General features: G+C 42.2%; 1 protein-coding gene across 3 annotated transcripts in view; it reads right to left on the minus strand.

Moving 5' to 3' along the window:
• Pdzrn3 (PDZ domain containing ring finger 3) overlaps positions 1 to 12,676 on the minus strand; it is a 234,201-nt gene that overhangs the window by 38,471 nt on the left and 183,054 nt on the right. Inside the window, exon 1 of one of the 3 annotated variants that reach the window (XM_063260255.1) lies at positions 10,670 to 11,014. The exons of the other annotated variants lie outside the window; for them this stretch is intronic. Within the exon in view, the coding sequence (XP_063116325.1) occupies positions 10,670 to 10,738 (69 nt within the window). The 5' untranslated portion in view covers positions 10,739 to 11,014. Of the gene's footprint in view, positions 1 to 10,669; positions 11,015 to 12,676 lie in introns of those variants that run through there. 3 annotated transcript variants of the gene reach the window in all.

Here is a 12,676-nt window from a genome sequence, read left to right on the forward strand (position 1 = left end):
CACTGTTAATTGCAAAATAAAGATTATGCTGTTAGAATTTTCTTCCCTTTGGATATTTCTTAATCAGTGTGGCATAGGGGGTAAAGTTAGTCCTGATACCTTATGGCTAGTTGAGAAAAGGGATGTCCTGACTTCCTCATTCACTTTTCACTGATAGTTTCCTTCCTCCCTTTACCTTTTGAGAAACAGCCACATCCTTCCAGGTTCCAAATCATGGAGGAATTTAAAGAAGAAATTCAAATTTACTTCTGGAGAGGGAAAGATTAGACAGATACATTGAACAACCCAGATATTAAGTACCAGAAATTTCCAGATACCTTGTCTAGCACTATAAGTTATAGATTTAGAAAGCTGACAGAGAGAAAAATGGAAACAGAGGTATCTCTTGTTAACAAATGATTCCACAGATGAACATGTGGGTGAATGTGTGGCATATGGTAGCTGGACTGTAAAATGTATGGTATATGTACAACATGTCACTCTTGGCATTTTATTCCTAGATAAAAGGGAACATAATACAGATGCAAAGTGCCACTGTGCCTCTGCGAGGGGCATACCTGTTAGTTTTCATCTCCTGATGCCAAGTGAAACATTACGATGAAAGAGTTTCTCTACATTTTTGAGACTCCTCAAATAGAAAACAGCTGCTTGATAAAGTAAAATTGGCTCACAGTCTTCAGAGTTTTCTTTTATTAAAATTCATGTCACCATTAATGTTATGTGCTACAATCACTGACACTTTGGGTGTGAGAGGAGATTATTAGCACACAAGGAAGCCTGGGAATGTGTCTGGAGTAGGGGAAACTGCTTCACACCCCGGAAGGAACTGTGCATCTCCCAGGTGTCTGGCAGATTAGCTCTGTTTTCATCAGCTTAGTGCTGTGAACAGTAAGGCTTTGTCAGTACTATCTGTTGTGTGTGTGTATTCATAAAAACAGAAACTTTTGCTTCTGCCGTCTTTAGATAGAAGATGCAAATACAGGAGACGAGTGTGTAAAACACTCATTCTAGCTGGATTCTTTCAGATGGCTTTTCTCCTTTGACAACAAATGCTATTACTTGAGAGAATTCTTTTACAGATGAGGAATGCTTTATACTACCAAAAAGGGCAACATTTGTACTTTTTGAAGAACTTTATAGTCAGCCAGCTCATCCTTCTCCCAAACCCCATTATTATTTCTGGTTCACTTCCCTGCAGAATTTGAGGCAGGGGCAGTTTTTAATGTATATCTTTGGATTGTGTCTTAATTTTTCATTAACTAGTGGATAACTCAAAAATTTCTAAGATGTATTTGTGTAACAATAAAGAATGCTACAGCAAACATCTGCAAAACTATGCCTTGCCAGCCTGCTCAACAGCTTGACTGTCAAACAGCCAGGACAAGCAGAATACCCTGGCAACAAGGTGGTGCTAGGGAGGTACCTGCTCCACCAGGCATCAGGACCACAGCGTGATCATAACATGATCTAACAGCTGCTACACTGATGATACAGAACAGACTGATGGATGGGACATAACATACAGGGCAAAAATAGCTCCAACCACACGGAGAAACTGGCATTCTACCTTGAGGGGAAGTGATTCTAGAAAATCTATTAATATACAAAAAATCAAGTCAGACTCTAGCATCACACCAAATAAACAAGCCATTTTGACAGCAGAATTATGTAAAACTTTACATAGATTTATAAAGTATTTTTGGAAGAAAATAGATGCTTGTGATTTGGAGGTAGAAAGCATACTGCCTGACAAAGAGACACAAAAAAACTATAAAAAGAGGTGCATGCAATGCCATTAAATCAAGAGATGTGGCTGACTGGAAAACAACATAAACAGAATACAAAGACCAGCCACGAATTGGAAGAAGACATTTGTAAGTGGACTGGCATGTTTTAAAAATTGTATAGCAACACAGAAAGATGAGAACTCCAATAGAGGAATGAGCATAAGCTTGAGAGGGTACTTCATCCACTAAAAGAAAACACAAAATGGCCAGTGTATACACATACCTTATTAATAGGGTAAATCATATCTAAACTATCATGAGATATAACTATATTTACTCCACTTTTGAAATTAAGAAGTTAGAACATTCCAAGTGTGGGCAGGGTTAGGAAGCAACAAGAAATGCTCTACCACGATGCCAGAGAACACTTAAGCATTACTGAAAGATGTGAAAGCAGTAGCCCCTCCAGCCATGTCCACAGGACCCTCTGTGAACGCTAGAAACCAGACAGTATGGAATTGTATAAATTATATTTTCTTTTAGACATGTATCTATGATAAAGTTTAATTATAAATTAGGCACAAGAGATGAACAACAATAAAAAACAATACAGTGAGCTAAAACATATGCAAATATAGTCATTCTCAAAATACTTTGCTGTACTATAGTCATTTTTTTGTTTGTGCTAATATAAAAAGAAATAACGCTGAAGGACCTGGCAACTGTATAGTTAGGTGATATTGACCTGACACTATTACATACCAACAGTAGGACCACTGAGCTATCATGATAACAGGTGACTGGAGGCAACCCAACTGCAGGAAGCAAAACCATGGGTTAGGGGGCCCATTGCGTCCACACATCCATCTAGCCATTGGCCTCAACTCCAGAGTACCACCAAGACCACCCTGGTCTAACCTGGTGGTTCCAAGATCAGTAGCATCTAAGCTCTAGGACCACAGCATTCCATGCTTTAGCAGCCCTCTTGGTGACTTGTGTGTCTCAGTTACTTTTCTTTCACTGCAGAGACAAAATATCCAACACCCAAAGTTAAAGAGGGAAAAGTTTGTTTAGCTCACAGTTTGTAGAGGTTTCAGTCCCTAAACACCTGACTACAAGGCAGGGTGGCATGGCAGAGGCTGTGTCACAGAGAAACAGTTCATGGCAGGGGAAGATAGCCAAGCAGCAAGGGAACCAATAAGCTATCTTGGTAGCTTCTTTCTGAACCTTTTTATATTTTACCTAGACTACCAGGATTTAGGGTGGCGCCAAACCAATCAGTGGAATGATTTAGTCACACATCCTTAATTCCAGCATCACACATCTAGATTCAGCCACCTCTGAAAACACCTCAACCTATGACTACATGAGGCCTTGGGGGAACAACTAGACAGAAGTCATAACACTGTGCAAGTTCCAGAATGAGAACTACCTCACTTGAGGAATTTTTGTATCCAGAGACCTGTAAGAATGCAAGTTAAAATGAGGTTCCGCTCCACATTCTGTCACCTTGACAAGCTCAACACCAAGCAGGCACAGAGGAAGTATCAAGTGAAGAGAGAGAATGTCCTTCACACCCAGGGAGGAGGTAGAGAGTCAGGGGACATGGATGCGTCCAGAGGGAGGGGTTACAAAACCTCTCAGCTGGGGCAACCTGGCAATACCCCTGCAAGTGTTCATCCTCTGGCACATCTAACCAGGTGCAAGAAGACAATTACTAAAGATTGGCCAGTGCCATTTAATTGGCAGATACAATGAGACTGTAACATGAAAACCCCCAGAAATGGAGGCTATAAATCACAACCTGACACTATGGTGATGGCTGCACAGTTCATCATCAAGAGAAAGGTCCCCACTCAATCTTATATCCTCTGGAATTCTGCAAATTAGGATTCACTTGGACAACAACATCCTTCCTAAGAATATGCTCTCTTGCAGCCGGAATTCTGCTCATCATCATTCACATTATTGGAAATTAACTAGATACCTTTCCTATTTACTACCGGGAAATCTATAGTAATAGGAAAATTTGGAATTTTGGAGGAAAAAGCAACAAGCCCTTTTCACAGAAAAAACTTACAGAACTTTCAATTTTCAATTTTCCACTTGTGAGCTTTGTTATATAGAATATTTGTAAAAAATTCTCCCAGAAAAATTTAAAGAAATTGTATTAATAGCAGGTTAAGTTTTTGATCTGCCCATAAATGTCTTAAGGTACAACTTCTTTACTGCCTGATCACCCAACAGTAACTTAAGAAAGTCTGGTACAAAGGTTAGGGAATCTGAGTCCTGCCTCTTCCAGGAGTTTTGGTTCATCGTAGGACAGAGGATATCAAGTGTCAATGTGCACCATGCCCCCACCCTGCACTCGATATACTGGTTCAGGGGATCCGAGGAAGGGTCTCACAGACTTGGTGATGACTCTGCTGGGTCAGGAACATACCTGGAGAACAAATGACTGAGGGGAAACATCTAGAGATTCCTCAGCAGCAGATGAGCTGTTGTTGCTCCCTACTGCAAATCAAATCAAAACCAATGTGCAAAGCTGAAGAATACTGATGCCAATAATTTTTCTTCTTCTCTTCCTTCTGGTACTGAGGACTGAACCCCTGGCCTTCATAATGAGCTATGCTCCCAGCAATTAAAAACATTTTTTTTGAGATAAGCTCCCCAGGCTGAGATTGAACATATGATTCTTTTGGTGCAGCCATCCAGAGTGCTGACATTACAGGCATGTATCACCATGCCTTGCTCCATAATTTTCCTTTGCTTTTGCACTATTTATGCTTATCCTTATAATCAACTCTACAATCAACTGTATTTGGAAACTATATTTGGAAAAAAATTCACCATGGTGGGTAGGTGACTGATAGAGGGAAAAGAGACTTTTTCCCCAAAGTTTGCCAATGTATATGTGATTCAGCAAGTCTTTGGTGAACAAATGGGAAAGCAGGGCATTCCAAATAGGACGCCTTCATTCCTGACATTTCTTAGGGCAGCACTTGGCACTCAGCAGCACAGTCTGTCTACATTTCACCCATGTTATGACACCTGTCACATAAATGAAGGCAGTGCTGCTAGAAACTGGCTCTGTGGGCTTTAGAGAGTGAATACTATGTTCCCTGCTTAATCCCACAGTGGTCCGAGAATGCACAAGGTCCTGGTGTGCCTTTACCCAGAGCTGCTGACAGTGTCTTTTGTCTGCCTCCCGCCACCATTTAACCATGACCTCTCCTGCATTATTAATAAGCACAAGAGAACTCATTTATTAAAGCTGCATTTTTTCACTGTTCCATGTGTTTCTTTTTGCCTGCCATGGCAGGTGGGTGACAGGAACACAGAGAGAGGGGCTGTCTTCACCCCGTGACCCTGATGGCAGTATGCAGCTGGATCTATGGAAGCCATGAGAGATTTGGGACATGGACCCATTTGTCATTGCTAAAAACCTTCCCAGACCAAAGCACGGCCCACCTGATATCTTCTTTATTCAGAAGTTAATTTGGATGGTTACTAGTTATGGGCCAGGACTGAAAATATCACAGAGAAAAATGCTAAGTCCCTACCATTACAGGGTTGACGTTTTCCAGGGGATGGGGTGTGGAGACAGATGATAAGAAAGTACATGAGTTGTGATTAAGTTTTAGAAAAGGAAGACATAAGCATACAGATGGATCAACAAGGCTGGGAGACTTTCTTTGTCAAAGAGGTCTCCAGGGAGAGGGTCAGCTTGGTTGAATCCTCTTCAGTGATGAGTCAGTGAACTATTTTGCAAGAGGCAAGCAGACAGATCTAAAGTCCCAAAAAATGAAAGTAGGTTCAGGATATGGGGAAAAGCCCTGCAGGACCAGGGCAAATGCACAACATGGCCACCATTCCTGGCATGCTATAGGTCACAGGGAAGTAGTTCCTTGTCTTCTAAGTGCACTGTGGAAACAGGGAGCAAGGCATGAGGCATGGCTCTTAGTGCTGGCTGGTTGAACACACTGACTGACTAAAGGAAAGAAATGTATGTTTTCCCTCCTTGTTCTCTACACTTATCACTTGGTTCAAATCATAGCTATTCTGCTAAACACCTGGTCTTCTTTCTAGTTCTTTCTTTTTGTTCCCCACTCCCCACAAGCACTACAAAACCCAACATGCTAAACCAATGGTGTATGTAGAGTCAAAGTGGTAACAAGATCTCATTTAGGTTCACAGTATAACTGGGTCAAATTAGCATACAACATGGGAACAAGGTAGAGAGAAACACAGGGACACACTGGTGGGCCGGGGACTATGGGAACACTCAGTTTAAGGATGTAAGGATGCGTAAGGCATTGTGGGAATACTCACTGAGGGATGCAGTGGTGGGCAGGGCAATGTGGCAATGCTTAGTGCAGGGATGCAGCACTGGGCAGCATCGTGGGAACACGTAGAACAGCTTCTAACAAACCTGGTGGCTAACAGGTGTTAGACATAAGGAAAAAGGAGAACTTCTTTATGGTCCCTCAAAGCCTAGAGGTAAGCCCTGGGCTCACTTCAGGCTGTTCATTTTCATTTCTTCATCAACCTACGAGTGGTTTATGAGCCACTGCTCACTGACAAGAAGACAACAGCTAGAGACAGATAAATGCTCATATTGAAAAAGTGATCATTCTCAACCACAGACAGCTCTCATAATCCAGGAGGAGGCTCTATTCATCAAGGTGGGAAGAAATAGGGTTTCTTTATTCAACCTTGCTTTGTTTAAATGAATTCAGAATACATAAAGCTTCCCCAACAATGCTTTTGGAATTGGTAGGTTGTTTAAGCAAACATACACCTACGTGCAGGAAAACTCTGCCAGGTTCAGCACTGCTGTGTGGAGGTCAAGTTTATATTCATCCAATTAACTGCCATTGACTCTGTCCATACTTAATCATACCACGACCCTGCTGATTTTCAGCAGACTCACAGTTGCTTTCTCTACAGCAGTAAACTCATCTAATTGAGTACTGCATGTAGCTAATTAAATATGAAAATAAGATTGTGTGCAGTCAAGTTTCCAGACTACTCTATAAACTTGCTAATTCTGATTTGTATTTACTCTAGAAACCCAGGGTTTTCCTGCCAACTGGCTAATAGGTTGATGTAGAAAGGGTCATAAATATGTACATCTAATTTTCTGGCAAGGCACTATGTAAAGTTTTTGCTTTTCAGATAACAATTTTTAGTAGCATAAAAAAGCACATGTTGGTCTTATATTTTTCCTGTTATTATTGAAAAGAAAAAAAAAAGACCTGGTCTTTCTCAAAGGATCCCTTCTATCTAGCAACTCTGCACTGTCCGCTGCCCACCACACTCTCCCCTAGCATCAGGGACCACAGGCTCCATGGAAACTCTGGGCATGAGGTGACAGGCTGCATGGGGGCCTTTTCTGAGAATGAAGGGGTCTTCAGTCACACAAAGGCAAGAATGATTTTTTTAAAAAAATGGAACTGTTCCCTTATAAAGTTGGTCATTGACATTCTTGTTGACTCTCCTGGAAGTGATTTATTATAAAAAGATTCATAGACATGGGACTCAGAGTGAGTTCATCTTTGACATGGGGACAGCAGCACCCGTCCCATCATGCCGCTGTGTGGATAGGAGGGGAGAGCGGAAGGTAAGTGCTTAGCGTGGTGCTGGCACACAGTTAGTACACAGGTCTCAATCCTGGCGACGTTACAATGGACACTGCAGCAATTCTGTAAGTTTTCCTTGTCATTTTGAAAATTCCTCTAAGACAGACTTTAGAGGAATGCATTCATTAGAATTGCTACTTTGAAGCCTGAATCCTAATGAGAATTGTTTCTCTGTTATCTAATCAAATTAGCAAAGGCCATTCTTGAAACACAGAGTTTCTGGTCAGTGTGAGAGGAGGTAGAGGAAATAAATGGTACTACTGCCTCATGTGCCACTCCTGTCCCTCCTCCAGACCTTCATCAAAAGACCCTCTCTACAAACCATAAACAGACTGGCTTCCCTCTGTTCTGATATGGCCCTGCTGGGCTGATGTTTGGGCTTGCCATGGAGTCACAGGTACCCAGACAACAGAACCACAGACATGCCCATCCCTGTAGCCCCTTCTACTCTGATACTCACCCTCAGTTGGATTGTAGCCCAGTGCTGTGAGGCTCCCTAGTCCATTACCCCAAGGACACGTGATCTCCTGTGCCAATTTACCCAAGTAGAAGATTGCACCCCTTAATAACCTTAATGCATCTTCCTTTCCTACATCCCCTTCCTTTCACCTCATCAGTATTTAAGTCAACCAAGGCTAAAGTTTTCCAAAGCAAGAAGCGACTACTAACTTAAAATTTAAATTTCTGATAGGCATGGGCATTTCTGTAGGAGACTGTGGTTATCATAAAAGCACAAAGAACTGCTGTACACAACTGATCTTACAACCCCCAGAACAGTCTGAAGGCTTGTCTTGTCTTGTCTTTAGAAGCGCTCAAGTGTCTCCGATATCCTGGCACATCCTTTAATGCGTGGCGCCGACCACCGATAGTCTGCACTCTTTGCAATGCCCTGTAATGACCAGGTGAGTTCATGTATTGTTGTTGTTGTTTTTCTAATGTGATTAAAGGTACAATAAGGTATGTGTGCAACAAGAAGCAAAGCCATTGTTCTGCATCATTAAGCTCACAGCAGCCCCAAAAAGAAATTGTAGGCAGCTTGCCAACGGCCCTAATGAAGAGCATCTCTTTGAATTATCTCTGGATGAGGGAAGGATAAAGTCTGAGCCCTGGAATATTTGATCCTCTTTGTGCTGCTGTTACGAGGGCTTACTGAAGCCAGACACACTGGACCTTCTGGAACCATAATTTATGGAAACCTTAATTTCTTTGCACTAATAAGGCTTTGCATAATAAAAGCAAGAATGCAATTATTAATTCCTGCAAGTGTTTTGTGAATTCCTTTATGCTAAGGTTCAGGACTCCCATAGAATAAGAGGGAAGGGATTTTACTTAGTTGGCACAAGGGTAATGGGTCCAAAAAGTAGTATGCGTTCCCTGAAAATAAATCTGCATGCTTCCTAAATTGCTGACAAAGTGTATTCCAGATGGAAGTCATTTATCAGCAATTTACTGCACGATGCTTTAGCCAGAATATTTCCACATAAATTCACCTAGTAAAAAGTAAACAAACAAATCCAGGCCCCCTCTTTGGGGGCAGTTGTTGAGGGTGGGAAGCTCAAACAATACAGATACACAAATGACAAGTCAACAGACGGGCACAGACTGTGGTAGCATTACCTTCTGGGCAGTGCCACTGTAATTAATACCTCCATAGCAGTGACTGCTAAGTGCTACTTTGTACGAATTATGTTAAAAAAAAAAAAAACCCCAAAGAAGTTTTACAAAGTACTATTTCCCTCGCTATATTTAGCTATTTCACTTGCAGTATCAACAGCCTAGAAAAGCACCCTGCTCAGCTGGTGGTGTCTGGTGTTTTGCCAATGTTACTTCTGAGGGCTGGGCCTGGGGAATATTACCCTCCTTGCCCCGATCACTCAGCAAACTAAGGATTACAACACACGGTGACCCAGGCTAGAGGCCGGATCACCAGCAGCAGTGGCACTTTTGCCCCAGACCTCCCACATGTGTTGCACTGCTTTGAAAAGGATGTTTGTCCAGCAGAGTCCTGAGCAAGAAATTGCAAGTCTGAAGTGTATTCCTGACAGGTTTAAAATGCTTGGCTATTTGAACATGGTGGTGGTGCTGGAGGTTGAAAAAGTTTTGCTTGACATTTTTTATGCCTCACTGCAGAAGTCAGACAGACATGCAGAAGACAGACGCACCTTTTATCCACAGAGGGTCATTATATCATTAGGTTTTGTACACAGAAGCAACAAAGTCACTGTTAGCTGTGTTTCACTGTGACTCTTCAATAGCAAAGCTCCCTCTGGTGGCTCCTGAAGACATGACACCAATTGACAGTTTATATTTTTAAGAGTAGCTCTTTTTTTTTTTCTTAAATTGTGTCATTTATTGCTACAAAGAATGAACATCATGTTTTTTACTTTGCTTTCCATAGTAACCTCCTCTAGTGTGATGATTTAAAAAAAACTTACAGGATTATCATTTTCTGATTACTGGAGAAAAACATGTTAGGATGACTGAGGAGGAAAATCCTTAACTGCCAAGTTTGATTACTAACAGCAGTATCAAATCTCCTAGTTCAGTACAGGACTTGAATATCTAAAAAGAAAACACTCAACACAGGTGGAAGATAAGTTACCTGGGTTATATCATAAATATCCCATTTCATCTCAAGTGAAATTTCATGTTGTTAGCAAAGATATAGAAAACAGAAGTCATCTGCTACAGATGACAGCACCTAATTAGGCCAAGACACTTGTTCTTGAAGTTCTTTAACATTTTCAGAGGGAGGGAGGAAGAGGGAGAGGCAGAGGGTGAGAGAGACAGACAGAGAGAGGGAGGTACGGAATGGTGAGTGAAGCATCATTCGGGACCACATCGTGTCCCGTTACAAGAAGTTGCTAAAAGAGCACTTCAGCAGAGGCTGTGCTCTACGGAAAGGCACACCCTGGAACGATGTGTAAATAGACAAAACCTCACAAGCATTAATCATCATCCCGTCTTCCCAACTTGTTCAAAGGGTGTGTGACCACTCTTTGACCCTTCCAGTTCAACACTCTGGAGTGAGCTCAGCGTCAAGCAGTTTTGTGACCGACTGCTTAAAACACAGTTTATGACCATCAACATCTATTTATATTCTCAAACATGGGCATTGAAGTGCTGTTGGAAGGGACATTTCCTAGGGGATTTAATGGAAAATCAACAGAGGAGTCAAAAAGGCTGGCTCATTCACGGCACAAAACACACACAGAATCCCCACTTCCTTCCCTAGAAGTTCCAGGCTGCCAGGTGAGTGCCTGCAAACATCCGTCTACAGAATGAAATGCAATGCGTTACCTGACAAACTTCATAGAGTAATTTGTACTGCTCCTCTTGCTTCTGCAGACTGCACAAACTGCATCCCATGTTTAGATAAGAAACGTCAAAGGAAGGCTTCAGTACCCGCCAGCGCTCGCAAAGGCAGCTCCCTCAGCGAGCAGGCATGGAAGGTCTCTCCGAGAGCCTCAGGTGAGTCAGGCAGCCACAACACTTCACATTGGTGTTGCTCTCTGAAGCTGGAAAATAACTCTCTGCCCCCTGCACACTTCCCTTCCTTCCCTCGCAGCATGCACGCACACACAGAGACACAGACACACACACACAGGCAGGAACACGCACACCCCACTCCCTCCTCCGAGTGACTCTGGCAGCTGGATTGTGGTCCAATGCACACGCTATATATACTGCTGCTCATGCATATTAATCAGCTCTCATTGACTATTCATAACAGACAATGATACAGAAGCTATAATTGCCAACTATGACAGTTGAAATTTCTCTAATTAACAAGCAAGTGCTCCAGTGGTAGGGAATAATAAAAGACACTAACAATTTTGCAAGCCATTTTCTGGCAGTTACAAATAAACATGACTGCATTTTTAACACAGTCTCTCACGATAATTCCTAATGCATTTCAGCTAAGTAGAAATTCATTTTAAAATATATCATAAAATTTCTGATGATATAAAATGTATTTAATGCTGCAGATAATGATGGCATATAAACAGATTTTATGGAAAGTACATGTTTCGAATAATGTTCATACTGTAATATTTAGCACTGAACAAAGTTGCAGGAAAATACTCTACATGTGACTAAAATATAAAAATTTAAATTGCAAGACAGGTCTGTGAGTATGCAAAGTAGCTGGGGATTGTAAGAAGAGAGGCTGCCCTATAGGTGAGCAGGCAGATAATCATTACCAAAATGCATTTCCCACTCAAAAGGCAGAAAGTTATATGTTGAAGGGAACCGAAAGGAACAGAAGCAGGCAGTGTGTTGTGTCCTCTCCACAGATGCAGATGTAGCAGATATTTCAGAGATCCTATCACTCAGCTAATTGTCACTAGTTGCTACAGCTATGAATCGGGCAATTCCACACCTGCTCAGACTTCCACAGCTTTGCTGGGAGTTTTATGTCAAGAAAGCAGGCAGTTGTAGAGTGACACACAGGATGTGAACAAGAGCACACTAAATAAGTTTAGTCTTTGCTGTGTTTCTTTTCACCTCCCTCTTTGGTCTCTGTCCCACTGAGTAAGCTTGACAGACAAAAAAAACTTTTTTTCTTTGTAATTCTAGGAATTGACCCCAGAGCCTTCACACTGAGCTATATTCCTAGAACTTTAATATTTTTTATTCTTTATTTTGAGACAAGGTAAGGTCTCCCTCAGTCATCTAAGCTGAGAATGAACTTCTAATCCTCCTGCTTTAGCCTCCCAGAAGGCTGGGATTACAAGCATGCACCACCACACCCAGATAAATTTTTTTTCCTATCAACAATTGTCCCACTACCTTAAGGAAATGCTTAGGTACCATTTTCTCAACTGCAATGGCTGATGTTAAAATTCTCATAACTGCTTCCAAAGCCTGCACCACCTCCTTCAATGAATAAAGGTTTACCTGTCTAAGGAAGACACCCACGTCCCCTGTAAAGAGGTGTCACAAATCCTGGAGAATAATGCTTTCTTTTTCTGGGAGCCCACACACACCTGAGACATGAGTAACTCAAACCAGTCTCAATAAAATCTTGCTTGGGTTGGTGGCTAGCAGAGGCATCTGGTCCCATTTCTCAGGCATAGAAGGTGAGGCACAGCTGCTTGGTCAGCTGCAGGCTGAGTGGGGGGAAGGGGAGAGGAGTGGCTTCTCCATTGCAGGCCCTTCCCTGTGCTGTTTGTCACTTTGGCTGGTGCACAGAGCCAGAGTGTATGGTCAGAAGAGGAAGCCCCAGGTGGGTCTGGGAGGTAGCATGGTGGCTATCTGGCTTTGCTGCCGGGCCCCTTGGCACCTTTCCCACACCGCGGCCTC

This window comes from Cavia porcellus, unplaced genomic scaffold (assembly GCF_034190915.1).
Source record: "Cavia porcellus strain 051 isolate PalLab524CR breed Dunkin Hartley unplaced genomic scaffold, mCavPor4.1 scaffold_13, whole genome shotgun sequence".
In the NCBI taxonomy this organism is placed as follows: Eukaryota; Metazoa; Chordata; class Mammalia; order Rodentia; family Caviidae; genus Cavia; species Cavia porcellus.